Source organism: Cladosporium halotolerans (genome assembly GCF_011745625.1).
Source record: "Cladosporium halotolerans strain TM138-S3 chromosome Unknown Sca12, whole genome shotgun sequence".
Taxonomy (NCBI): domain Eukaryota; kingdom Fungi; phylum Ascomycota; class Dothideomycetes; order Cladosporiales; family Cladosporiaceae; genus Cladosporium; species Cladosporium halotolerans.
This window is the reverse complement of record NW_027191463.1, coordinates 100,937-126,492: the sequence shown is the minus strand read 5'-3', so window position 1 is coordinate 126,492 and position 25,556 is coordinate 100,937. Positions and strand designations below refer to the sequence as shown.

The window sequence follows — 25,556 nt, the reverse complement described above, 5'->3', positions numbered from 1 at the left end:
ACAATATATACGCCGTGTGCGGACCCTCTGGTGAACGCTCACATCGCCCACTCCCGAATTCCCACCACGCCCACGCCCACGCCCTTTTCGCCGCTCTACTGTACGATCAGCCCCGGGGTTCTCGCAATTCCCAGCCGGCCGGAGCGCAGTGCGGCGCGGTGACGTGTGTTTGCGCCTCAGACGCCAGGCACGGCACATTTCCCACGCCCGCCGATCTCAGGAACGCTGCAGGCACCGCAGTACAAACCACACAGCTCACGCCGCATTTTCGCTTCCAGCGTCATTTCCAGCGTTCGGTTATTCATCTCTTCCTTGCTTGCATTTCCCTCCCTAGGACCGCCCACGGCATGCCCGCCGCCTGAGCGCCTGTCGCAGAGAAAAACACCCTGATGGTCGCGAGCAAAATGCGTCTGCTGACCGGCCTGCTGGGTGCCTGTGGCCTGGCGCAATGGTCATACGCCCGCCCGACGGAGCAAGCGCCTCTGCGCGAGGAGGACGTAAATATCATTCCATTGGGTCGCGGTGCGGGGCAGTCGTCGAAGCAGCGCCCGCTCCACGGCCGTTTTCTGCACATCACAGGTACATTCCCTCGCGCGGACAAGAAATGCCTTTCCAAGCGCAGTCTCTGATCCGAAGCAGATTTTCACCCCGATCGGTTCTACAAAGTATATTCATCGACGAGTGAAGACAATGCCTGCCATCATGGACAAGGCCCCGCCGGCGTCTACGGCGCCGAGGTCAGCGATTGCGACAGCCCGATCGCGCTGATCAATAAGACAATGGAATGGATCGGGCAAGAGCTGAAGGACGAGGTGGACTTCGTGATATGGACGGGCGACTCGGCGCGACACGACAACGACGAGAAGCTGCCCCGCACGGCGGAGCAAGTGGTCGGTCTGAACGAGTTCATGGTGAGCAAGCTGGCAGAGGTGTTCGGCAAGCACAACGGCGACGAGGAGGACCCGGACCCGTACAACGACTACATCGTGCCCATCGTCCCGAACATCGGCAACAACGACATCCTGCCGCACAACATCATGACCAAGGGCCCGAACCGCTGGACGCGCGCCTTCCTCGATGTCTGGCGGCAGTTCATCCCGGAAGTACAAAAGCACTCCTTCGAGCAAGGCGGCTGGTTCTCGGTCGAAGTCATTCCGAACCACCTCGCCGTCTTCAGCCTCAACACCATGTACTTCTTCCAGTCGAACGCTGCCGTCGACGGCTGCGCTGCGAAGTCAGAGCCCGGCTACCGCCATATGGAGTGGCTGCGCATCCAATTGCAGTTCCTGCGCGACCGCGGCATGAAGGCCATCATGATCGGACACGTGCCGCCCGCGCGCACGGATGCGAAGACGCAGTGGGACGAGACCTGCTGGCAGAAGTACACGCTGTGGATGCAGCAGTACCGCGACGTCGTCATCTCCAGCATGTGGGGGCACATGAACTACGATCACTTTATGTTGCAGGATTTCCACGCGATCGAGGACGACACGCAGAATGGACGCATGAAGATCGCTGAGCTGGAGGAGGGTACGTTCAGGGAGATTCCGGACGACGAGATGCACGTGGAGGTTTCGCCGAGTTACTTTACGGATCTAAGGAGGCAGTTCTCGGAGATCCCTAAGCCTCCCAAGTCGCTCAAGCGGAAGGCTGCTTTCGAGCAGCTGATGTCGAGCAGCGACGACCAAAGGCCCGAGTGGGAAGTCGACGACCTGCTCGAGCAGACCTTCAAAAAGGGCGGCAAAGACAAGAAAGGCGGCAAGAGCAAAAAGCAGAAGCGCAAAGAGAAAGAAAAGAAATACCTCAAGGAAATCGGCGGCGAGTTCGCAGAGCGCTACTCCGTCTCCTTCGCCAGCGCCAGCGTCGTGCCCAACCTCCTGCCCGTCGTCAGAGTCTACGAGTACAACGTCTCCGGCCTGAGCACCCACAAGCCCTTCGACGCCCTGGCGATCGCGCAGCGCTACAAAGAGCTGGACTCCGAATTGGACGCCGCTGTTGACGGCCCGTCATTCGAGCTCGACGATCAGTCCGACGACGACTCCTCCTCGCCCACCCTCCTCCGCAAAAAGCGCAAAGGGCAAAAATTCACCGTCCCCTCCCCGCCCTCCAAATCCTCTCCCCCCGGCCCCGCCTACTCCCCGCAGACCCTCACCCTCCTCGGCTACAGGCAGTACCTCGCCAACCTGACGCACATCAACAACGACTTCGGCCCCTCGTCGAGCGCGGCGAGCGGCGAGGACGACAGCGTCGACGATTCCAAGTGGAACGAAGGCAAGCACAAGGGCAAGAAGCCGCACGACAGGGAGCACACGCCGGACCCGAAGAAATTCAAGTTCGAGCTGCACTACGACACGAGGGGCGACGGGGTCTACGACCTGCCGGACCTGACGATCCCGAGCATGGTGGGGTTGGCGAGGGAGATTGCGGCTTGCGAGCCGAAGGCGAAGAACGAGGTGTTCGGGGAGTCTGATGTCGATGCTGAGGATGAGGATGACGACGACGACGAGCTCGCCGCGCAGAAAAAGAAGGGCAACAACAAGAAAAAGCACAAGAAGAAGAAGAAGCACCGCGGCGGCAAGAAGCACAAGAAGTGCAAGGAGAACGAGACGTGGCGGACTTTCATCCGCAGGGCTTTCGTCGAGACGCTGGCGCCGGAGGAGATCGGGGAGCAGTTTGGGAATTAAGGTAGATCGTGGAAAGGGAAAAGAAAAGAAGGCCTGGAAGGAAAGAGCGATATATGAATATACCCTATGCATGGCTAGGATAGATACCTAGAGTTGGAGGGGGAGGGGATACGAATTGCATGTCATCTCATCATTTCAGCTTGACTGCGTTACGTAGCTTGCTGTGTCTTTTGTGAGTGAGGTTCTCGTCTCCTCGGACAGTGCGTTGTACTTTGCTTCGTCCAACGACGGCAGGAGTGATTCTTCCCTAACAGCGATGGCTGTTGACTGTGGGGTTGTGGTGAGGGAGGTTGGGTGGGAGGGGTTTCAGCCGGTCTGTGGGTGGTGTTTGAGGATTGTGGATGAGAGGAGGATGGAGGTTGCGAGGGAGGCGTGGAGGGAAAGGGAGGGGTGGGAGGGTTTGAGGAGGGGTTCGGCGGGGAGTTGAGATTGAGGGTGGGGTTCTGTTGGTGTGCTTTTGTGGAGATGGAATCGATCGCTTTTGTCGCTCTCTAGATGTTAGGCTATGGCTGTCTAGTTCGTCAATCGCTGTTGCCTGGCGTCGAAAGCGAGCATTCGTAAGTCGCTTGGTTGAGCATTTGGTTCTGTTTCGTAGCCCTGAGACATTGCGATTGGAAATCCGAGCGCTGATTCAATGGCCGTCTTGAATGCGTGCAGGTCCTTGGTTTCCATGTCTTGATCGCCACTGACCTTGACTTCGCCAAGTGTAATGTCGACCTTGCCGTGTAGCTTGCGCAGCGGCTCGAGTATGCGTGCCTTCTCAGCCCAGCCGGGGATTCGAGTGGTGTCAATCCACGAGATTGTGACATGTCTCAGCTCGGAAGCTTTCAGTAGCACATCACAGGCTCGATCGGCTCGTCTCTGGATCTCGGAGCAGAAAGCCTCTAGGCCGAAACTAGGGTAATCCTTGAGAAGGAGGATGTCCTGGAAGAACACCACTTCAATATTCTGCATTCTTCTGAGGGCATACGAGGCTTCCAGCTGGCGAAGCTCCGGATCGGTTCGAAAGAAGTTGAAGGCATGGCTGATAACGGTCTTCAGAGTAGCTTGTGAGTAGAATCGGTCGAGCAGTTCTGCGGTCACTGTCGGATGTAGAAGCAGGAGGCTCAGACATGGAGGTGCGTGGGTGACGGAAGTGATGCCGACGCCGGGAAGTGGATGGCTGCCCTGCCCGGGAGTATCGAGTTGGAGTAGGTAATCGTATATATGCTGGCGTAGTTCAATTGGTAGACGGAAGAACGCCGGCACGGGTGATGTTTGAGGTGGCATGGCAGATCGGGGACGTATGAGATGTCATGAAATGGCTAAAGAGGCGCTAAGTGGAAGACAATGGCTTACTGTGTGGAGGTGGATAGACATTAGCCTGCCAACCGCCAATCCCGGTGAGGTTTCGGTGCTTGCATCTTCATGAGAGGGTTTCTGTACGTATGAGGGTGTTGTTGGTCAAGGTGAGGTCATTCATCGCCTCCTCCCGCAGGCGGGGGCGCTTGCTCGCAGCTCACGAACGCGTGAAGCTGAAGCCAAAGCGCGTACATCGTCGATGCACCTCAAACACGTCCACGCGCCCAACTCGGCCTCATATCACTCCTCTCATACCACACCGCTTCCAATGCATATTTAGCCATGCTATTGCTACGACTGCGGCGACTATTATAGTGCGAGCATGTCATTACTTAGTGCCTCGCCTATCCTTGAATCCGCAAATCGACTGAGCGCAAAGAAGCGGAAACGAGACGAAGAAGCGGAGACCGGGTTGCCTAGCGAGATCGACGCAAGACCTTTCGCCGTACGACCTACCGGAGATGATCCTTTTGCGAAGACAGCCTCTTTCACACCACTATGTTTGCTGCGGCGTCAGCAATTGCCGCTAGCTTTCCTGGACTCAGAGGGCTCGGGTAGCCGACTCTTCACCGCGCGGATTCCGATACTCGAGTCGAGTCATGAAGATGGAGATGATGGACACGTTCTTGTGGCTGAGCAGAGGGAGGAGGGTCGCCTGTATGCGGTCGAGCGTGCGGCAAAGCGCGTGTATGCACTTTGTCGCCTAGGGAAATGGGTTACGAAGGATACAATGTTTCGGCTGTCCAAGGTCAACAGTGCAAAGCCTGAGCGGTTTGTGAAGCGAAAGCTGGACGAGCAAACCGGTACGTCACCGTGGTGGTCGCGTGCTGCAGTATCGCTTCCGTCAGCGGATTCGCAAAGCCCATCGCGGGTATCTGGGATTCTGCGATTGTCGGTGCAGTCCCAAGCCCCTCCGCCTGTCCCTGGCACAAGGCCTGTCAAGGATGACTTGCAAGAGATCGGTGACTCGGCAGAGGGCAATGCGGAACCTTTGCCTCATAATTCGAACGCGGATGCCAAATCCGGAGAGAATACTGTCCTGGATCCTTTGGAAGAACTTGCGAAACAGTATCTCGACGCTTTGTACCTCTCCAGGACCTCTCTCGCATACTTCGCGAAAGGACCACTTTCACGCGCCAGATCTGCGTTTACCAGTGGGACCGAAGACTCTCCGCAGGCTTCGCAGCTGGTTGAGTTCCTGCGGAATTCTATTCTTACGGCCACTGTGATGGACAAGAAGTATCGCGATCAGGTTCCAGCCGTCGTCAAAGACCTACCCGTGATCGCGCCTATTCAGGATGACAAGGGAAGCAAGAGTCGTCGAAAGAGGAAGTTCAAGCCCAAGCGTGACAAGGCTGGTCTGTTCACGAATGAACCGGAATACCTCGAAAAGTGGTGGCGCGGAGAAGAACCCTCTGGCAGCACGACGTCTCCCGAAAACATCGATACTGCTCTGCGTCGACGTATTCCCGGCTTGAGGGCGCGGGAAACTTATCTGCAGGTTATCATGATCCTTGAGACGATATTTCTAGAGACAACTCTCACCAATACAGATCAGCAACCTAATAAGGTTTCTGATCTTGCTATAGAGTCTCAAAACATCGAGACCCAGGAGACGGAGACACAGACAGCGACCGAGATGCCAAAGCGTAAGAGCAAGAAACCTCAAGACTTGCACTCGCTTCTGGAAACTCTGCTCGACCGATTGTGCATCTGGCAATCTTTGGAAGCACACACGCCTGCCAGCAGTCGCGTCAACGACGGCAATACAGCAGAAGGCAAAGGACAGAGCAACGATCTGCGGGACTTCTGTGTCGAGATCATCGTACCTTTCTTCATGTCACGCTTGCCAAAAGAAGCGGCGCTTGTGAACAAGAAACTGGGAGGGCCAAGTCCACCGTCGCCGGAGAAGCGCAAATCAACTTCTTCACGAAGCAAACCCGGCGAGCCAGCCTTACGCTCGCGGCCAGAGAAGCAGCCCCGAAAGCCGCTTTCTCGAGTCACTACGGAGACTCTGAATCACACTACGAAACAAATGCCCGGCCTGCATCGCTCAGCCACGGACTCTGCGCTTATCAAGCGCGAGGACTCACAGCCTCTTCTCTCCGCTATACCTGCAGCACCGCCACAAGCAGCTCGCAGGCCTCGCGAAGACCTTCTAAAGTCACTCTCATCCACACATCGACAGGTAGATCTGAACGCCAATTCTGCTGCGGCAGCGGAGAAGCTTCGAAAGAAGAGGGAGACGGAAGCACAGGTCCGGGAGGCCATTAACAACGCCCGGAAACCCAACCGCCCGATGGCGACCAAGGAAGTTGCTGCGAGGGCCGATGAGCGATTCGCACAAACGCTGGCGAAGTCCTCTCGCTCCTCCAGAACGCAGGGCGTGCATGTAGCGGCTACCCCGAAACGTGTCAAATCAGGCCCGACAGCTCAGTTCGTCCCAGCAAGCACCCATAGCGCTCAGCCGTCAATGGTCCCTTCATCGTCTAGTCGCTACGGCGTTGCTCCCCCTCTGGCGCGCATAGACGGCACGCCGGCAATACCTCAGACCTCGCATCAGATGACAGGCATAGAACAACGTGCCGCTGGCATCGCGGAGACTCCCTCTCGTGGCAGCAGGTTCGCTGATGTCAGCCCAACGGCTTTCCGCGCAGCGCCAGTCAGCCTGTGCGAATCGCCTTCGGCACGACGTAAGTCGAAAGCGCCGGTAGCTTCGACGCCACTGAAGGTGCGAAAGGTCAGCTTTGGAGTGGGGGAGACGCCCGTGATGGGGAACCTGAAGGACAAGGCGCCGATGAAGGCGCTGGTTGAAGGGACGCCTGTGAAAGGATTGTCTGAGAGACAAGGTCTCTTCTCTGGACAGGAAGCCAGCGCTGAAGAGAAGTCCATTTACGACGCTTGGAATGATGACGATTACGAAGAACTCGCATGAAAAGGTGATCGCTATGTACTCTTGTATGGAATGATAATCTAACCCCAACCCTAACCCTACGCGGGTCATCCTTCAAAGTGCTCTGTCCCCCTTGCCATGATAGTGAATCATCAATCGACTTGGAAAGCCATAAATTCATGTGACCGAACTCTGTCATCTTTCGTCCAGTATATTGGGATATTGATACTGCTGCTTGTCGTCGTTGTAGCCGATTAATGGTTTTCCTGATTCCAGTGTCTACAACGTCCAGATTGTTCATGAACTTTGACCAGAAGCTGTTCGATGAACACCATTTGAGTTAATCGAGTTGCGCCAAACACTATGGAGATGGCTTATTAAAACGGACAATATACTGTCAAATCCGCTGTCCACCACACTCTGTAAACATCGGAAGTGGATGCTACCCCATCCGAGCCCAGCCTTACGATCTACTTGGACGTCGAAAGAAGCGCGTCACAGGCCCCACCCGCGAAGCACCGACAAGCAAACGTTGGCACGTCGATGACGATCTCAGATCTGGGCTCCTTCGTAAATCGGCCATCAGCAAATCGCATCCCGCCCATCTCTGCGACGACCACCGTGCCCTTCACTGATCGCCCGGATGCTTCGGGCGTTCGGGCTTCCGCCCTGACCTTCTGCTCCCACACATGGCCGCATTGGCCACTGAATCCATGACGCTGTCTGAACGAATACTTCGCGAGACGCCGCGGAGGGCCGTCTGATGGACCGAATGTAGTCGCTTTGGGAGTCCTTTCGCGTCGCGTTCGGTGCATCATTTCATATCCTTTCTGTAATAAGTACCCCCCGTCTCCTTGTTCGGTCGCGGTTCTTTGACTGCTTGCGACTACCTCACACGTGCTTGTTCATTGCCCATACTACACAGCCTGTCGCATTCAGCATGAAGGGACTCATGCGCGACACTGCCTTCGGGCAGATTGTGCGCCTCGTGTCCGGCAAGCGATACTTCAAATATGCGGAAGAGGAGGACCCGGAACTCTGGAAACAGTTTATCGACGAGAAGAAATCAGCCAATCTCGCCCACCACGGTACCACTCAACCGCCCGAGGATGGCGAGGAAGTCCAGGGCTTGGGCGGCATGCGGACGAGAGACGAGCAGGCAAAGACCGGCAGAGAAGACTCAGAGGCGTCTTCCAGGACGCAGGTCGGCGACGGATATAACGAGGCCAGTGGCGTGAAGGTCGACTCTGAGAAGGGCAGAGACATCAACCTTGTGACATGGTATGGTCCTAACGACCCGGAAAACCCGCAGAACTGGACAACGGGCAAGAAGGTCTTCGTCACGTTCGAAATCTGCCTTTTGACCACGTCCGTGTACATCGGTTCATCTATCTACTCCGCCGGAACAGAGAGTGTCATGAGCATCTTTGGTGTTGGTCGTGTCGCGGCGACTCTCGGCCTCTGCCTTTTCGTTGCAGGCTACGGTATCGGACCCATGATCTTTTCGCCAATGAGTGAGATCCCGCACATCGGGCGTAACCCGGTGTATCTGGTCACTCTGGCCATCTTTGTTGCGCTCCAGGCGCCTACAGCACTGGCGAGCAACTTTGGCATGCTCCTCGCGTTCCGCTTCCTCACAGGCTTCTTTGGCTCGCCTGTCCTGGCTACCGGCGGTGCATCTCTCGCGGACATTTACCGCCCAGCCAAACGCGCGTATGCTATGTCAATCTGGGGCATCTCTGCGATTTGCGGTCCGACTCTTGGTCCCCTGATTGGTGGATTCGCCGTGGAGGCCGCTCCTCTGGGAGGCGGGTTCACAGCGCCATGGACTTGGCCCATCTGGGAGTTGATGTGGCTCAGCGCCTTCTGCCTGGTCCTGCTCTTCTTCTTTTTCCCCGAGACATCTGCCAACAACATTCTCCTCCGCCGCACCATGCGTCTGCGCGAACTCACTGGGAACAACAAGCTCATCTGCGAACCCGAGTTGATGGCGCAGAACATGACCGGTAAAGACGTCGTCATGATGTCGCTCGTGCGCCCCTTCACGCTCAACTTCACGGAGCCGATGGTATTCTTCCTCAACCTCTATATCGCCCTCATCTACGGCCTGCTGTATATCTGGTTCGAGTCCTTCGTCATCGTCTTCATCCAGATCTACGGGTTCAGCCTCGGCCTCGAAGGCACTGCCTACCTCGGCATCCTCGTCGGCGCCCTCATCATTATCCCGCCCTACTTCATCTACCTGCACAAATTCCTAGAGCCCCAGTTCGACGAGAATGGCGAGCTGCAGCCGGAAAAGCGCCTCTACCCCTGCATGTTCGGCGCCTTCTGCATCCCCATCTGCCTCTTCTGGTTCGGCTGGAGCTCGCGCGCGTCGGTCCACTGGATCATGCCGATCATCGGCAGCTCGTGGTTCGCGATCGGCACGTTCTTGCTGTTCAACAGCATCCTCAACTACCTTCCCGATGCGTACCCGGAGTACGCGGCGTCTGTGCTTGCGGGTAACGATTTCATGAGGTCCGCGTTTGGCGCTGGTGAGTTACTTGTTCGATTGGCTTGACTTTGGAAGACATCGCTGACGGTTACCTTCCTAGGCTTCCCCCTCTTCGCGACAGCTATGTACAATGACCTCGGCGTCGGCTGGGCCAGCAGCACGCTCGCGTTCATCAGCATTGCTTTCATCCCTATTCCTTTCGTGCTTATCAAGGTACGCTTTTGTTTCCTGCCTTCTGTTGTGTGCCGAGTGCTGACCCTTCTGCTTCTACAGTATGGCCCAATGCTCCGTCGCAACTACTCCAAGCATGCACGGAAAGATCTCTAGGGGCGATGGAGGACCTGTTTCCATATCCCTCTTCGTAGGCGAGTATTCGGCGTTCTGGTAATGATTTGACGAAGTTCTGAATCGGGCCTAGACTCCGCATGGTGTTGGGGCACCTTAGGTGGCCACTAGATTTCCAAGATATTGTATTTACTCGTGTAATGTAGAGTTTAATGAGAAGCGGTATTCCTCTTCCATAAGTCCTGAACGCTAACCTCAGGTTTCCTGGTTATCGGTGTGATGTATCCACTCACCATTGAACGTTTTATCCCAGCTGAAATGTCATGAAAGCCAAGCAAGAATACGAACGACACTTTGCGACCCAGTGATTGTAGCTGCGCGGCGCCTACGTAAGATATGACACTACTCGCTGGCAGGTGTATTGGCGATCACTGCTGAGGCGAAAAGCAGTCACAGCAAGCTTTACGTTTGCGAACCGCTACTCCGAATCGCGGGATCTAGTCACTCCCTGGCAAGACGGACATGATTAGACCAACTTCATATGCCCAGATCGATGCACTACAGTACACATGCGCAACAGAACCCCAAAACATCCCAGCTTTTGCTTCCTTGTTAACAGATGCATCATCTGGACGATTGACTTCTCCACGCGGGCGGTTGATGCGGTTCGTTTACACGGCTATGCGGTGTCCCAAATTGTTGGGACAAACTAATTTCCAACTGATCGATCTCTCCCATCTCCCGGCACGATCCTGCTGGCGATTTCGCAGACTTTTGGCCTCGGCCGCCTCCCATCTGACCTTCACCTTGTTCATCGAAAGGCAACCCCATTCGGAGGTTTACAACTTCGGCCTGGACACATCATTGTTATGCATGTGATGCTCACTTGTACTGATTAGTTGGCCATCGCTCTCCCGAGAGAGCTCGCCTCTGATCATAGCCACACGTGAGCCAATGCTAACGATCTATAATATTCTGTCAGCGGGAGCAAACGACTACCGACGTAATGTCGGCTCAGTCCCGGGGAGTGTGACCTTTGTTCTCAGACGAAGGATTTCGCCTTCTTTTGCTATCTTCAAATATGACATGTTCAGCGTCCTTGAAGAGCCAAAGGATTCCCAGTAGCCAGGCTTCGCGACGGTGAACAGAGTCCATCCGGTACAGACATCATGCAGTGCAGCCTGTGCACCTCCCGCGAGTTGATGAACAAAGTTCAGATACTCTTTTTGCACCGGAAATCGCCAGTCGAGGCTGCCGTCGCTGTTCTGCCCGCTGGAGGCGGACACGAGCGTGGTTTCTGCAAACCATCGTTGCAGATATTGGTTGGGATCGTGCTGTGCGGCCGCGTTCTAAGTCAGTATTTTCTCATTGTGTATTGACACGGAAAACCAGATGAACCCACACGACTTATCAGGTCTTTTGATTGGAGATGACTCCGCATCCTCTTGAGCAACGCAGCATCGCGCTTAGCCTGCTTCGTTTCGAGGTCAGACATCTCTTGAACGAAGTATCATGAAATGGACACCGCTTCAAACACCTTTGACCGCTGAACGAATTGATCACATTTGGCTCGGGTCATGGAGGGCGCAGTGAACGTGGCTGAGCCTTGCCAAGTAAGAAAGGGGCAAAGGCGATCGTAGAAGCATTGCGGCACTTTTACGAATTGAATCGACATGATGCAAGCCGTGATTCCCAGTCGAAACACTCTTGTACGAATAGGGTTGCCGCACACTTAGTCTCTGCCGCCCGCTGACATGTGCCGTTGATCAGCGATGGAGCTCCGATAGGGACCCACGTCGGCGGGCCACTGATCGCTTTGTCTCCCGTGACGCTGACCGCGACTCAGCTTCTAAGGGCAGACGTTAAGCACAATCCTGGCAGTTCTTGTTGATTGTCCAATCGAAATGTCTACCTTGGAGACTTGGGTGAGATATAGATGTCGTAATTGCCGCTAAAAGACGGCCCGGCGCATCGGCTAAGAGCAGTAGGTCCATAAGTCATTCGTAAGAATTGGACTTCCCTTCACCACATCATTCGTTCGCTGCACCTCCCAGCACGAGCATGGCCCCGCCGTTGACCTCCGGATCGGCGAAGACGTAGTGGTCGGTCCCATGCTTTCAGTATCAACGCAGTACAGAGTGCACGTCCAAACAGTGTTGTTGAGTGAGATGAGACAGATGATACGGTCTTTGTAACATGATGCCGGCTTTCCAAAGTCTATCAAGTATGCGATTACCAGGATAGCGTTAGACTGGCGTGTCCGTGGCGGTATCATCGGACCTCTAGCTCTGTGATATATACTGAATCTGCTTATCTCGATCTGCCGACATTAGCACTAGACCCGTTGAGCCCTCGCACGGCGTTTGCCGACATCACCATACCTGCGATTTTCGTCCCAGTGATTTCGCTCGCTACATAAGATCGAGATCCATCCGCACATTCATGGTATTGGGCTGGTCTTGAACGGAGGATCGTTTCCAAATTGCCGTCTGCGCCGCATTCGTACCCCACAGAGTCGTTGTTCCCACATCTCCTTCGATTCCAACGGTATGCAGTGGCTTACGCTTATTTTGGCAACCACTGTCGTTACCGTCGCTTACGTATGTGTAGTCTAGGTCTCGTTGACGATGCGGTTCACTTACCACCTATAGGCATTTTGGAAGACTTACGCATCACGACGCCTCCATCCATTGTCTGCAATTCCTGGACCTCCGCTAGCCGCCATAACCGACTGGTACATTTCCTACTTTGCGCTCAAGGGCAATTTGCATTATCAAATCAATAAGTGGCACAATGCATATGGTCCGTACCATCGCCACGAGCACCTTCTGCATAGCAACCTGAAGTTAACACCGAAACGCAGGTCCCGTCGTGAGGATTGGTCCGGAATTTGTCGTCTTCAACCAACCTTCGAGTTATCATGACCTGTACGCAGGCCCTAGCAAGCTGCTCAAAAGCGAACGATACGCCGCCGTTAGTGCCAGCCATGACCCCAACACCATATCGGCAATTGAGAAAGAGACTGTCAATACCAAAAGACAACCTCATCTTGCGACCTGGAATGGCTCGATGATGCAGCGGTCTGAGGAGCGGGTGGTTGGCGTCATCTCAACTTTCCTTTCAAATCTGGTGCAGCCGCTCGCGAACCCGGATGCAGGCGAGAGGCCGGATGCATTGTGGTCCGCCAGTCATGACCTAGGTGAGAAATGCACTCACCTTGCAACCGATATCGCGATGGGCCTCACTTTCGGCGATGACCCTGCTCTGCTCAAATCGGAGACTCACCATTGGATACCTTCTGTGATGGACTTCGCCGGACAGCGCGCTGTAGCTGTAAGTATGCCCAGCTTCTGAGCGCGAAATGAATGCTGACGATAGCAGTGCGCAATGCAACCTTGGATCTATAAATTGAAGCTCGATCGAATCATGCTTGCCGTGGCACGTAAGGGCATCCTGACCCTTGGGAAGTGGGCAACCGATAGAACGTTTGAGCGCAGGAGGCAAGGTATCAATGAAGTTTCTCGAGACTTGTTCGACTCTATGATGACATCTCATCGTGGGAAGAAAGATCGCGAGTTCAGGGGTAAGGACATGTGGTTGGAAGCTTTTGTTATGCTTGGAGTTGGTAAGTTGCATGCAGGGCTGCTCGTTTGATCCCGACTCAGACACAATTTCCAACACAGGAAGCTTACAAGTGATTGCCAGGTACTACAACAACCGGACCAACGATGAGCTCAATCTTCTTTTACATGCTGCACAATCCCCAAGTGTTGGAAAAAGCAACTGCAGAAATCCGCTCGACTTTCAGCTCACTCGACGACATCCGCATGGGCGACACCTTGAAGGGATGTTCTTATCTGAGAGCTTGCATCGATGAAACTTTGCGTATGGTCCCGCCTGTAGCTTTGCCGCTTCCGCGCAGGATACCTGCTGAAGGCGCGTTCATTGGCGGCACGTTCATGCCCGGCGGCATCGACGTTGCAAGTACATTGTACGCATTGCACCGCAACGGGGAATGCTTCCCCGAGCCTAACACCTTTAAGCCGGAGCGATGGCTCGACACTGAGACGGAGAGCTACAAGAAAGCCAAGGAGGCCTTCAAGCCATTCAGTGAAGGTCCTCGAATCTGTGTGGGAAGGGGCCTGGCAGAGATGGAACTCAACCTTACGGTTGCAAGGACACTATACACATACGACATGCGTTTGGCACCGGGTCCAGAAGGTTGCTGCGCTTCCGCGAAGAGTGGCCGATGCGCAGATCGTACCTATGTATCCTACGCTGGCGCCAGCGTGTCTGGCCCATCGGTACAGGTCAGGAAAGTAGTGTAGCAACATGTATCGAATAGACACAGATACTGCATCGTCGTCCACTTGCAGGAGATTACCAGTCTGGAATAAATATGGCCAAACACAGATACGTGCATCCGCGAGGACCGTAAAGACTGAAGCAACGCATGATGTCAGTGAACTTCCTAATGATGGGCACTCGGTCCGAGCTCATTCTACAGTATTGAAATGATCGACGCGTTGAACCACTCCACCATCGGGACCCACCAGCCCTAGTCAGGCGGAGGGCCCATCGACTGCTTTTCTTTGTGCGCGATCTACTTTTTGATCAGCGAATAGAGCTACAGTTTCCATCCACGTCATCGCAAGGATAAGGGTACAAATATAAAAAAGTTCAGTTACCGTACCTTTCCCAGACGTGCAACACCTTCGCATGAGGTGAGATTCCCCAATGTCCTTGTTTTTGAACGCCTTATTCCCTACGCTCTTTTGCTACCTCCTTTACCGCGTATGTGCGTCTGCAGAGCGAGAGCGTCGTTTCCGCCTGTTCGAGAAATCTCACGGCTGTTCACCAGCCTACAATGATGATGGGCCTGTTCCCTGGGGCCTGCACCGAATGTACAGAATTCTCATTGCTCGAAAGCGGAACGAGGACATATTAGAAGACCTCATCCTCCCACCCGTCCAGGATCATCCGACCCTCGAACGTACTTTGCCCGGCGGCAGTAAACTCATCGAGACAGCGGACCCGCAGAATTGCAAGGCCATATATATCACCAATTTCCGAGACTACCAAGTGTCAGAGACCAGGAGGAAAGCATTCAGGCCAGTCACCGGAGTGAGCATTTTCACGACCAACGGAGCAGAATGGGAACACTCTCGATCCATGCTCAGGCCACAGTTCACCAAGACGTTGCTCAACAATCTCGATTCGGTCGAGCTCGAGCTTGAGAACTTCTGGACAGCCATTGAGCAGAAAGGCGTCGAGGCCGATGGATGGACGACCAGCGGCGAGATCTCGCCTTTCATCTACCGCCTTGTCACAGACATCGCTTCCGACTTCCTGTTCGGCGAGAGCATTGGCTCGCAAAAGGCCTTCCTCGAGAAGAACATCTCGGAGCGCGGGCCTCAGCAGCCGAGCCACGCGGAGCGCATCGGAGGCGCAGAGTTCGCCGACGCGTATGACCGCGTCTCGGAATACATCAATCTCCGCCTGCGCTTCCAGGTGCCCGGGTGGATCCTGGACACCAAGGCGTTCAGGGCGAGCCGCGACATCTTCCGAAGCATGCCGGATAAGTACATTCAGAAGGCGCTCGGCGGTGATCATGCGAGAGAAGGCGCGAAATACGATCTCCTGTCCGCGCTTGTCGAGCAAACGCGCGATCCCACGGAGCTCAAGGACCAGGCGCTTTCTGTGTTTAACGCCGGCAGAGATGCGCAGGGCACAACGCTCCACTGGACTCTCTTGCTGCTAGGCCAGCACCCGCATGTCTTCGACAAGCTCCGGTCCATTGTTCTCGGAGCGTTCCCTCCTGGCGACCCGTCGGTCAGAGACCCAGCCCGTCTGAAAAGTTGTCACTACTTGAACTACGTCTCGCAAGAGGCTCTGCGGCTCTACTCGCCAGTGCCGATCAATTCAAGGCAGGCCACGAGAGATACGGTATTGCCTGTCGGCGGCGGTCCGGATGGATCCCAACCCGTCGCTCTCCGCAAAGGCCAGATTGTCCTGATTCACGTCCACGCGATGCATCAGCGCAAAGGTCTCTGGGGAGACGACGCCTTGGAATTCAAGCCCGAGCGATGGGAAGACCAGTCGAGATTTCCGAAGGAAGGCGTTATGTATTCGCCCTTCTCCGCCGGGCGCCGCAACTGCATCGGACGTGAGTTCACGAGACCTCACCTTCTGCCTTGCGCTGCAGTCGCTGACTTGTTCTCACAGAGTCCTACGCCATGACGGAGCTGGGCTATATCCTAGCCCGCTTCGTCCAGCGATACGACAAGATCGAGCTGGCGCCGGAGTCAGCCGCCGCCAGACACGAACGCATTCCCAAGTCGGCAGGGCCATTGCAGAAGCCATACGAATTGAAGTGCCGGTTACGTAGAGCGAACTCGTCAAACGGAGGAGCAAGTGAGGTGTTCAGCAGCTGAGCGAAAGGCACGTTCGCACCACCTATGCCTTCATTTCAGCCATAGCCCTAAGACACAACACACACGCCGGGGTGTCCGCTCAACATCAGAAGACCAGCTGATCGAAGGAGCTCGTCAACGAAAGTCATCCTTCCGATCCTAGACGAATCCGATCGCGCGAGGAAACCCACCCACCCACCCACCAACCCACGGAATCGAGCCCCACGAGCCGCCCAAACCTCCCGAGCGTCCCCTGCCTACGACCCAAAGCCATCGCTCTTAGGATGTGCCATGAAAGCGCCCAACACCCGCGTCCCTCAGATCCGAAACCCTCCATCAATCAACCACACCGCGCCAAACAACTTCCTCCCACCCACCCTCCCCACCCTCGCCATCTCCGCCTCCTCCTCCCAACCCACTAGTCCCTTAAGTGACGGCGCACGAAGGTACGGATTCCAATACGCTTCGTACCCTAACGCGCCCGTGAGCCCCACCGTGAGGGTCAACAGCATCCAGACGTCGAGGAAAACGATTATGACGATGAGGTCAGTGAACTCTGACCACGGAAGGACGTCGAAAAGCCAGGGGAAGGGGACTTCGGAGACGAGGAGGACGACTGTTGTCCAGAAGAGAGGCAGATTGAACCAGAGGAGGAAGCGGGCGAGGGGGGTCTGGAGGTTGGACCAGATGAGGAGGATGTTGTCGGTTTGGGAGGGGCCGGGTAAGGTGGAGGGGGGATTGTTGGTGTGGGATGTGGTTTTTGGGCGGGATGAGGAGAGAAGCATGCTGGACGGTTTTGTATTGGTTCTGATAGGTGGCGGAATTTAGGAATAAAGGACGTTGTCGTTATTATGAGTATTTCCAGAGATGGCGTCTATTGCAGGCATCTCCGCATCCAAGGACAGCCAAGAGAGGCCGACATCCTTGCGCCTTGGTGTCTTCGCCTGCTTCCCTGCTCTCGCCCATGTTCATCTAAAAATCCTAGAAAAGTCAATTCGCCTGAGGCTTTCGCGCCTCTTGCCTATGAGCTTGAGGAGCCTCAGCCCTGCGCGATGCTTTGCCATCTGTCTACGCGCCATCACATACCTTGGCGTACAAGGCATTGGGTGCGGCAAATGATTAGTGTGAGAAGTCAGAGTCGACACCCAGTTGCCCAGCCATCAGTATCATTGATGCATGACTCGTGCGGTAAAACAATCATGGCGGATGATGGTGGCAAAGTGATGGATAGTTTGAGCGCGCGAGAGTGGGGTCGATGTCCAAGATCTGCATCGGGGCGAGCGATTGGCTCCACGCCATCTTGTGACCGTGCGCCGAGCGGAGAGATAGACTTCGTTACTATAAGCGGAGCTGAGATCCGAATGAAGCACATGTCAGCCAAAGATACGGCATTGATTTGTTTACGGAATAATGTTTGATCCTTGCAAGTGAATCGCTGTGTTGATCAGAAGTAGGGCCCTTCGTGGAGAAGGTGAAAACATTTCTTCAACTCCTCCCGCGACTTGGCCAGGATGTTTGAGCTGCCAGGCCGAAAGCGGCTAGCGGCGAGCCTATCTGGCGCTATCATCCCGGTGGATGGACGTTGACGTCTTGATTATGGCAGGCCTGCATTATCGCGGCGGCGGGCAGGGCGAAATAGCTGGTGAAGATGGGCAATCGTCAAGACCCTGCGGCACGTGGCCAGCCGAGCCATGCCACTACTCACACGCACTATGCGCTAGGTCATCCTTAACCTCTCCTTCGCACAAGACTTCTTTCCTTTTTGCCTCGCGCGTCGCCGCGCAGGACCTCGCCCGGAGTTCCTTCCTACACGAGCCCCGCGTGACACCTGCACCCACCCGTCTGACAACCCGACACGCCGTGCGACCACAATGGGCTTTTCACCCTTCAGAAAAGAGGCTGATGAGGCTCGCGACGAGCACTCGCCGATTCCGCCGGACTACGAACACGCCGCCGCCAGTGGCAGCACCGGTGGCGCTGCGCCCGAAGAGCTAGAAGGCTTGTCGCTCTTCGAAAAAAAGTGCGTCTTGATCAACAATGAGATCGACCGCAATGGCTTCGGCAGATACCAGTGGTACATCTGGGGCCTTTGTGGTCTCGGGTATTTCATCGACTTGATCTGGGCCCAGGCGTTTGGCCTCATCTTGAGCCCGCTGCAACAGGAGCTTGGCTTCCCTGGCGATCAAAGTGGCAACATCTCGGTTAGTCACCGATCCCTCTCACACTTGGAAACCAAACATCTAACGAGTTTCAAAGGTCGCCTTTTCCTCCGGTCTCACCGCAGGCGCATTCGTGTGGGGATTTCTGGTCGATATCATCGGTCGGTACTCTGAAGTCATGCCCAGGCGCGCATTTCGCAATATGTGAACTGACAGTCAACAGGTCGTCAGTGGGCGTTCAATCTCACGTGCTTCATCAGCGCAGCCTTTGGCCTCGGACTAGGCGGCTGTAGCACGTATACCGCGTTCCTGGTTGTGACTGCCTTCAATGGGTTCGGTATCGGCGGAAACATCCCAATTGACACGACGATCTGCCTGGAGTTCATCCCACAGAACAAGCGATTTATGCTCGCGCTTCTCTCCATCTTCCAACCGATCGGTGTCACCATCTGCTGTGCCATCGCCTATGGCTTCATTCCGAGATACTCGTGCGACCCGGACTTCACTGTCACCAATCCCGACGGAAGCTTTGCACTCCAATCCTGCAATATCACCCCGCCAGGCGAGCCATGCTGCAGCAGATCGGACAACATGGGCTGGCGCTACCTGATGTTTACTCTTGGCGCGATCACCCTCTTTATCTTCTTCCTGCGTTTCGTTATATTCAACTTCAAGGAGTCCCCCAAATTCCTTGTATACCGCGGCCAGGACCAGAAAGCGATTGAAGTCCTCCAGCACGTTGCCAAAGTCAACAAGCGCGAGTGTGGCATCACGCTGCAAGACTTCGAGGCTTTGACCGCCGAGGATGATTCGACTAAGAGCGCTACTCATCTGATCGGCTCTGGCAATAAGCAGCGCGACCTTCCGTTCATGGCCAAAGTCAAGATTGAGTTCGTGCGCTACGGAATGCTTTTCAAGGGTTGGCAGATTACTCGCCTGACGTTGCTCGTCTGGTTGATCTACATCTGTGATTTCTGGGGCTTCACTCTGGCTGGTGAGTGTTTGCATTGTTTCCGCACATACCATTCATGCGCTAACAGCCACTACAGGCACATACCTCCCAGCAATCTTCGCCGCCAAAAACGGCGCCCTCGGCCTCTCAATCGAATCGACGTACAAAAACTACCTCTCAATCTACACCCCCGGCATCGTCGCCGTCGTCCTCGGGTCAATGATGTACAGGGTCCCCGTCCTCGGCCGGCAAATGACCATGCTCATCTCCGCCGCCCTCATGGCCGTCTCCATCTTCGTCTTCTCCGCCGTCAACACCCAACCCGCCAACATCGGCCTCAACATGATGGAATAGTAAGCGTCCCCCTGCCCCTCCCCCCAAACCAACCCCACCCATCCCTAACCGCCCCTTCTCCAACAGTTTCTTCCAATCCATGTTCAACGCCGTCCTTTACGGCTGGACGCCCGAGGTCTTCCCCGCGCCCGTCCGCGGCACGGGCTCGGGTCTCGCGTCTTTCTGGGGCCGCTTGTTCGGCATCATCGCGCCGCTCACGGCGCAGACGCTCTTGCCGGCGGGAGGCATTGCTTCGGATCCGAGGGGTGCGCAGAGGGTGCTGTATTTGGCTGGGGGTGTTACGTTGGGCGCTGTGCTGGGCATTGCGCTGTTGCCGAGGAGGATGGTGGGAAGGCAGAGTTTTTGATCGCCAGAAATGGGGCTTCGTAATGGCTCGGAAAGCATGGCGTGGTGGTGGTTTGCGAAAGCCGCTTTACGCGACAGAAAGCAACTTGCTTGTCATCGTGCTGAAGGCCACTTTTTTTCTTTGCTAGAAATGAACGATTGAACGAGTACAGCCCGCAGTGTCGCGGCCGTACGATCTTCTTTTGCTGGGTATACATTTCTCTAAGCTAGCTACGCGTGGACGGTCCCCGGTTAGCCCTGGTGATGTTTTTTTGCGAGCATATTTGACATACGCGTGTCTCTTGCCTGCTCCAGTTGCGTCGTGTCTTTCGTTCGGCCAGATGTGCTTGAGGATCGGCGGCTCTTCCATGCTCTCGCACATGTGTCCTTGCGTTCGCGGTCATATCCGCAGTGCTCTTCTCATTGATGCTGGCGGGCCTGGCGCACCGGCACCTGTCCGGGCGTCTCGCCTTTTCTTCTCTCTTTCCCCTGCCCTCTCGCCCAGCAGCATCACAGTATTGAGCCTGTCCCTCCATCGCCGTCCCTAGCCCACGCATACATCCAGCCAGCAAACCACAATACCAAACCCCATTGCACATCTCTCTCAAACATGCTTCGTGCTCCCAATCACCTCCCCCCGCACCTTCGCCCAGTCGATGCTCTTGTCCAGCTCCTCGTCCACCAGCCCGCAGACGACGACATTGTCGCCTCGCACCAAGTAGAGCCCGTGCGGCTGCTCGGCGCTCGGCTCGTCGTCGCCGGGCTCGCGGATGATGCGCTCGATCGTGTCCGAGAGCACGAGGTTCGTCACTTGGTCGCAGGAGACGAGCGTGCCGGTCAGCGTGCGGCCGTCGACGGTGAGGATGAGGACTTTTTCTGGGACGGGGGTTAGTTGGGGGTTTGGGCTTTCGGAAGGGGAAGGGATGGAGGGGAGGTGTACTGTTTACGTAGGCGTTGAGGGACATTGTTGCTGGTTGCGCGTTTGGTGGTGGGTTTGGGAGCCGCGGCGCGGATGCGCCTGGCTGGGTTTTTGGGCGGGAGTTTGGGGGCGGTAGCGAGGGTCGAGTTTGGAAGTTGACGGGTCTGGTGTGGAAGACGGCGCGTGGGTGTTTGGTGAGGTTTGTTTCTATGGTGGGGTATCGTGCTGTGGTGCTCGAGCTGCTGCTACAGCTTGAGAATTGCGGTTGCGCGCTTGGAGCGACGTCAAGCTGGCTGGCGTCCGTGCTGCGGGCGAGCATTCGCTGTGGCTCCTCTCTGTACGATATTCACTTTCAATTGACCCCCAAATGTTTCTCGTGAATCCATTCGATAGTAGAAATCTCAGTAAGGGTGCATGGAAACCACATATTCATCGTTCAATTCCTTCGTCAATCGATCTGAAAATCTTCTCGCTAAGAACGGAGCATCTGATCGCCGAATGAGACCATTTACGCCTTCGCAAACGCCTCTTCAACAATAGCAGCCAACTCGCCCAGCGTCTCGACCCTCAACTCATAGCCTTCCTCCTCCGACCTCCCGTGCTTCTTCTCCCCAATCAACCCCTTCCTATCAACCCAAACACTCTGAATCTCCATCTGCTTCGCAGGCCTATGATCGTGAAACAGACTCTGCGCCACATGCACCAACTCGCCCTTCTCCACCCCAAAATCACCCTTAACATGCTCAAGCAGGTACCGGAAATTCCTCAAATCAGGCTTATAGCTCCCAACATCCTGCGCCGTATAAACGGCATCAAACCGACACCCCTCCAGCGGCCCCTGCAGAGTCCGCCCAAACGACGCCCGGTCCACATTCGACAGCGGCACGAGCTTGAACCTCTTCCCCAGACCCCGGATCGCCTCGACCGTATCCTCAAAAGCAGGATACTCGCCGATCTTCGCGCCGTACTCCCTCGCCGCCGCGTCGACGTCCTCCTGGCTCAGCTTGCCGGCGTCCACGACGCCGAGGTCGCGCGCGAAGCGCCGGAAGCCTTCGGCGATCACGTCGGATTGCAGCATGGTTGGGTTTTCGGCCTGGACGGCGACGTCGTGGGCGTCGATGCCGGAGAGCGTGGCGGCGCGGTCGGGCAGGTGGGGGCCGAGGGCGGAGGCGCGCGCGGCGTTGTAGATGCCGGATTCCCAGTCGGTGAGCGTGCCGTAGATGTCGAAGCTGAGGGCTTTGATGGAGGGCCAGTTGATTTGGGAAGTCATTTTGTTTTTTCAATGTTTGATAGATGAAGGCTTGAGTTTTCGATGGTTTGAATTGATGGGTATGTGTTTGGTGAATTTGGTGAAGACTAGAGGAGATCTCAAGCTTTAACTTATACCATGTCGAGGTGTGCTGAGCGCGTATGAGTGTTCGCGCCCTTCTACAGGGATGACCATCGATGCACGTTATCTGGGAGTGCCCTTGGCATTGGAAAGCACCAGAACACGGGGAGTGGGTTTCGCTGGATGTCGAAGAGTGGACCCAAACTGGAGAAGGCAGGGCGCGGCGATGCACCGCCAAGGCTGCACGACATCCACCATGCATGCGCCACGCTGGCCAGCCACAGTTCAAGTATCTATAGCTTGTGTACCAGTAACGATTGCCATTGACTTGATCGATTCTGAAAAGGTATATGCGCGATTGGTATCTTCTAAATTCGTTCCCCAAAACTCGATAAAGCATTGAAAGATGTTGCTGTTGTCTCCATCTGTACGCCAGACTCCACAGGCGTGCCTCATTGCTCGACCCAAGCTCAACCCATCGCAAAAGTCGATGTAGTCAGCTAGTCATCGTGTTCATGTTCTCACAGTCCCTGTCTCCGCAAGGTGATGCTATCAGCGGCTCCGCTCATTCACCCAGTGGTCATTCATCCGGACTCTACAGGCCGTCGAGGTTTCAAGCCCAAGAGCTCAGTGCAATCGCGACAAGCCAGGCCATAAGGCAGCAATTTTTCTTCATGGCGACACATGGAGTGTTTCGACTTCGCCATCTGGACGCTGTGCGGGAAACCAAGTCAGCTTTCATGGCCACTTGTTCACCCGCTCCGACTCTGGCACCATGCGGTACGGAATGGTTGTAATATCAGAAGAGAGTTGTAGATACCGTCTTCGGTCGTCCGAGGTGAGTGGCACTGCAGTGCTCTCTCGACTGGTTAAGGGAGTCAGTGTCAGTAGACCGTTGAAATAAGAAAATTCGAAGGGGATACTCACCATTCGATTTCCTCCTCGACGTCAGCCCATTCTCCATCCATGCCATTCGGCCTAAGCCTGAATTTCGCAACGACCTTGTTCCGCCTCGGCGCCGCCAGCACCCACGCGTCAAACCCCTCACTGTGGACCCGCCGCCACTCGGGGATGTCCTCGCACCGAGGGCTCTCCTTCCCACATCCGGCCTCTTCCATCCTGACAGCACAGTCTGCAGACTTCGTCATCGCATCGACGTGCCAGGCACCCTGTCTGGCCGGCAACTGCTTTAAGAGCGCCAGGGCACTGTGCCGGGTCCGCGAGTCGCGACAGTGCGTGACGATGAAAAACAACGCACGCAACAGGCCTTCGTCCAGGCTGACTGAGAGTAAGCGGTCGGCCGGGTCTTCAGCTTCGAGCACGAATCGACAGATGGAAAGCAACTGCTCGAACTCCGGCAAGAAGCGGTCGTAAATGGAGGCTTCGGTGTAGAGGCAGCCGGCCGTGACGATGCGATTTTCGATAGTAAGAGCACGAAGCATGGCGAGGACGTGGTGTTCGCGGAAGTTGAGTTTGAGATTCGACTTCTGCATGAAAGACCAGAGGAGACGGTCGAGGTCGATGAAGGTCTGTTCCAGCTTTTGCGCCTCAGCGATGGCCTCCAGTGGCAAGAAGCCTGGCGTGACGAATTTATGCTTGTCTGCCGTCATGCGCAAAAAGCTGAACAGTCGGCACGCCCAGGTTGTGACGAAATCCCGCGCTTGGTAGAGATCCGTGAAAGATTCAGGGAGCTCATTGTCGGAGGTCGAAGTTATGAATGCTAAGCTCGGCATTCGTACACCGATGTAAAACGAGCCTTGTAGGTCGATGCGGATGAATGCGCGGACCAAGGCGGGATCGACTATTTCCGTGGTTGGAGCTTGGGCTGGGTCCAGCAATCGCATCGCATTCTCTGCGTGCGTCAAGGCAGGTAGAAATCTTTCTTGCATAGCCTCAAAATGAACACAAAGGAGTGCACAAAGAAGAATGGTGTTGGTCGATGCTGATTTGGAGCCAAGAAGCTGTTGAAGCCCGCTCAATGCTCTGGCGTACTGGCGATTGGGGAAGAATGTTTGCACGAGGCCGACTTCAACGCCAGTGACAGAAGCCTCTGCTCGTAAGCAGCGTTCTTCGTGTAATGCCCCGAGGGCGTTGACTGCATGTCGGACTACAGGCTCGGTGTGAGATGCTTGCAACACAAGCCGTTGCCACACCGGATCGTGGAAACGCCCCGACAGGCATGGTGCAGTTCTGATGCGGAAGAACTCGAAGGTCCTTTTCTCTAGAGCGTCGTATGAGGGTCCATAAGCCAGTGATTTAGACGGAGCTTCCTGTAGTCGTACAAGAAGCTTCCCGTGCGGATCTGGGTTGGGTACATATCCATCGCACTTGCGACCAGTGCTAGTGCATCGTCCACAGAAAGGCTTCGCTTCGTCGCATTTAACGCGGCGTATCCTGTATAGCCGTTAGCTAGGGCAACCAGCCCCTCACTTCAAAGACAATTGATACTGACTTGCAAGTAACGCATCCGCTCCTGACTTTCGGCGCATACCTGCGCTGGACCACTCGTCGGTCACCCATGACCGCTGAGGAGCTGGTGACTAACCATAGGCCGAGGCTACATCCAGTCGTTGTAAGCGAGCCTCGCGCATGACAGTGTAAGAGGTCCGAGGTGTAGATGAAAGATGTACGCCGGACATGGTGCTTTCGATCATTAGACCAAATGGGTGCCTGCTGAAGAAACCCAGCGAACCGAGGGTTCCGGGAAGGATCCGAAATCTGGTTCGCTCGCTCGTACACGAGCTTCAACCCAAAAGAGGTCCGTGCACTTCGCGAGCCGTCACGGTTTGTATATGCTTTGTTGGTCGACCACGGCGACGACTTCATCTCAGAGAGTTCGCACAGTCGAAACGCGATCACAAAGGCAAAACGTATCGAGACTTTCAATCCTGCATTCTTGAAGATGTGACCCGACTCACACAAGTGCTCCCTCTAGTAAGGTAGTATTTCATACTTTCTATGGAGAAGCGAAAAGGGACAAAAGCAATAGCGTTCGTCTATTAATCGTATGATTAGGCTGACGGGCATTGCGGTATTTAGATATGTACTTTGTGTGGTCGAGCGGGCTGCTCATGGCTCTCCCCTTGCCACGAGTCATATCGCGCTGTTGATGTTTCAAACTGCGTGCACAGATCTTCCTTGAGTACTGAAGGAATCCTATCAGCTGCTAGACTGACAGTCGGCCCTTCAGCCCTGGAGAAAGCGCAGGTGTGGCAGACGCGTTTGAGTCGGGGTGCCACAGCATTGTACAAATCTGTCGCATATAAAAGCCAGAAACTGAGTAGTCTAAAGCACCGCGGAAATATCGATCAATGTGATGTTCCATTTCTGCTTGGAGTGCAGAACAAGTAGGTAATCTTCGTTCGTTGGCTCGAGTGCACAGCAGCTCGGAGAGATGCGCAGTCTTCA

At 55.3% G+C, this 25,556-nt stretch overlaps 11 protein-coding genes across 11 annotated transcripts; 6 read left to right on the top strand and 5 right to left on the bottom strand.

Annotated features, from left to right (window-relative positions):
• Positions 1–404: 404 nt before the first annotated feature.
• Positions 405–2,684, top strand: WHR41_04028 (uncharacterized protein; the record flags this gene model as incomplete). Its single annotated transcript, XM_069372634.1, has 2 exons — positions 405–579; positions 640–2,684. The coding sequence occupies 2 exons, from the start codon at positions 405–407 to the stop codon at positions 2,682–2,684; spliced, it is 2,220 nt and encodes a 739-aa protein (XP_069230170.1).
• Positions 2,685–3,197: 513 nt separating this feature from the next.
• On the bottom strand, positions 3,198–3,953 carry WHR41_04027 (uncharacterized protein; the record flags this gene model as incomplete). Its single annotated transcript, XM_069372633.1, has 1 exon — positions 3,198–3,953. One exon carries the CDS (start codon positions 3,951–3,953, stop codon positions 3,198–3,200), a length of 756 nt encoding a protein of 251 aa, XP_069230169.1.
• Positions 3,954–4,347: 394 nt separating this feature from the next.
• Positions 4,348–6,960, top strand: WHR41_04026 (uncharacterized protein; the record flags this gene model as incomplete). The annotated part of the gene is made up of 1 exon (XM_069372632.1): positions 4,348–6,960. One exon carries the CDS (start codon positions 4,348–4,350, stop codon positions 6,958–6,960), a length of 2,613 nt encoding a protein of 870 aa, XP_069230168.1.
• A 544-nt stretch (positions 6,961–7,504) lies between these two features.
• WHR41_04025 (uncharacterized protein) lies at positions 7,505–9,936 on the top strand. The gene is made up of 3 exons (XM_069372631.1): positions 7,505–9,452; positions 9,513–9,625; positions 9,686–9,936. Exons 1-3 carry the CDS (start codon positions 7,859–7,861, stop codon positions 9,737–9,739), a joined length of 1,761 nt encoding a protein of 586 aa, XP_069230012.1. The 5' UTR covers positions 7,505–7,858; the 3' UTR covers positions 9,740–9,936.
• A 600-nt stretch (positions 9,937–10,536) lies between these two features.
• Positions 10,537–11,445, bottom strand: WHR41_04024 (uncharacterized protein; the record flags this gene model as incomplete). Its single annotated transcript, XM_069372630.1, has 3 exons — positions 11,100–11,445; positions 10,732–11,031; positions 10,537–10,662 (listed from the first exon to the last, which is right to left on the bottom strand). The coding sequence occupies exons 1-3, from the start codon at positions 11,190–11,192 to the stop codon at positions 10,537–10,539; spliced, it is 519 nt and encodes a 172-aa protein (XP_069229986.1). The 5' UTR covers positions 11,193–11,445.
• Positions 11,446–12,228: 783 nt separating this feature from the next.
• On the top strand, positions 12,229–14,025 carry WHR41_04023 (uncharacterized protein; the record flags this gene model as incomplete). Its single annotated transcript, XM_069372629.1, has 5 exons — positions 12,229–12,297; positions 12,349–12,499; positions 12,561–13,030; positions 13,079–13,322; positions 13,403–14,025. The coding sequence occupies exons 1-5, from the start codon at positions 12,247–12,249 to the stop codon at positions 14,023–14,025; spliced, it is 1,539 nt and encodes a 512-aa protein (XP_069230167.1). The 5' UTR covers positions 12,229–12,246.
• A 574-nt stretch (positions 14,026–14,599) lies between these two features.
• On the top strand, positions 14,600–16,131 carry WHR41_04022 (uncharacterized protein; the record flags this gene model as incomplete). Its single annotated transcript, XM_069372628.1, has 2 exons — positions 14,600–15,863; positions 15,923–16,131. 2 exons carry the CDS (start codon positions 14,600–14,602, stop codon positions 16,129–16,131), a joined length of 1,473 nt encoding a protein of 490 aa, XP_069230166.1.
• Positions 16,132–17,760: 1,629 nt separating this feature from the next.
• On the top strand, positions 17,761–20,116 carry WHR41_04021 (uncharacterized protein). Its single transcript, XM_069372627.1, has 5 exons — positions 17,761–18,311; positions 18,367–18,430; positions 18,493–19,263; positions 19,319–19,574; positions 19,642–20,116. The coding sequence occupies exons 1-5, from the start codon at positions 17,982–17,984 to the stop codon at positions 19,919–19,921; spliced, it is 1,701 nt and encodes a 566-aa protein (XP_069230165.1). The 5' UTR covers positions 17,761–17,981; the 3' UTR covers positions 19,922–20,116.
• Positions 19,718–21,047, bottom strand: lsm8 (U6 snRNA-associated Sm-like protein LSm8). The gene is made up of 3 exons (XM_069372626.1): positions 20,840–21,047; positions 20,193–20,775; positions 19,718–20,130 (listed from the first exon to the last, which is right to left on the bottom strand). The coding sequence occupies exons 1-2, from the start codon at positions 20,862–20,864 to the stop codon at positions 20,504–20,506; spliced, it is 297 nt and encodes a 98-aa protein (XP_069230164.1). The 5' UTR covers positions 20,865–21,047; the 3' UTR covers positions 19,718–20,130; positions 20,193–20,503.
• A 279-nt stretch (positions 21,048–21,326) lies between these two features.
• Positions 21,327–22,088, bottom strand: WHR41_04019 (uncharacterized protein; the record flags this gene model as incomplete). The annotated part of the gene is made up of 1 exon (XM_069372625.1): positions 21,327–22,088. The coding sequence occupies one exon, from the start codon at positions 22,086–22,088 to the stop codon at positions 21,327–21,329; it is 762 nt and encodes a 253-aa protein (XP_069230048.1).
• A 360-nt stretch (positions 22,089–22,448) lies between these two features.
• WHR41_04018 (uncharacterized protein) lies at positions 22,449–24,791 on the bottom strand. The gene is made up of 3 exons (XM_069372624.1): positions 24,601–24,791; positions 23,076–24,542; positions 22,449–23,013 (listed from the first exon to the last, which is right to left on the bottom strand). Exons 1-3 carry the CDS (start codon positions 24,666–24,668, stop codon positions 22,887–22,889), a joined length of 1,662 nt encoding a protein of 553 aa, XP_069230049.1. The 5' UTR covers positions 24,669–24,791; the 3' UTR covers positions 22,449–22,886.
• Between the last annotated feature and the right edge of the window lie 765 nt (positions 24,792–25,556).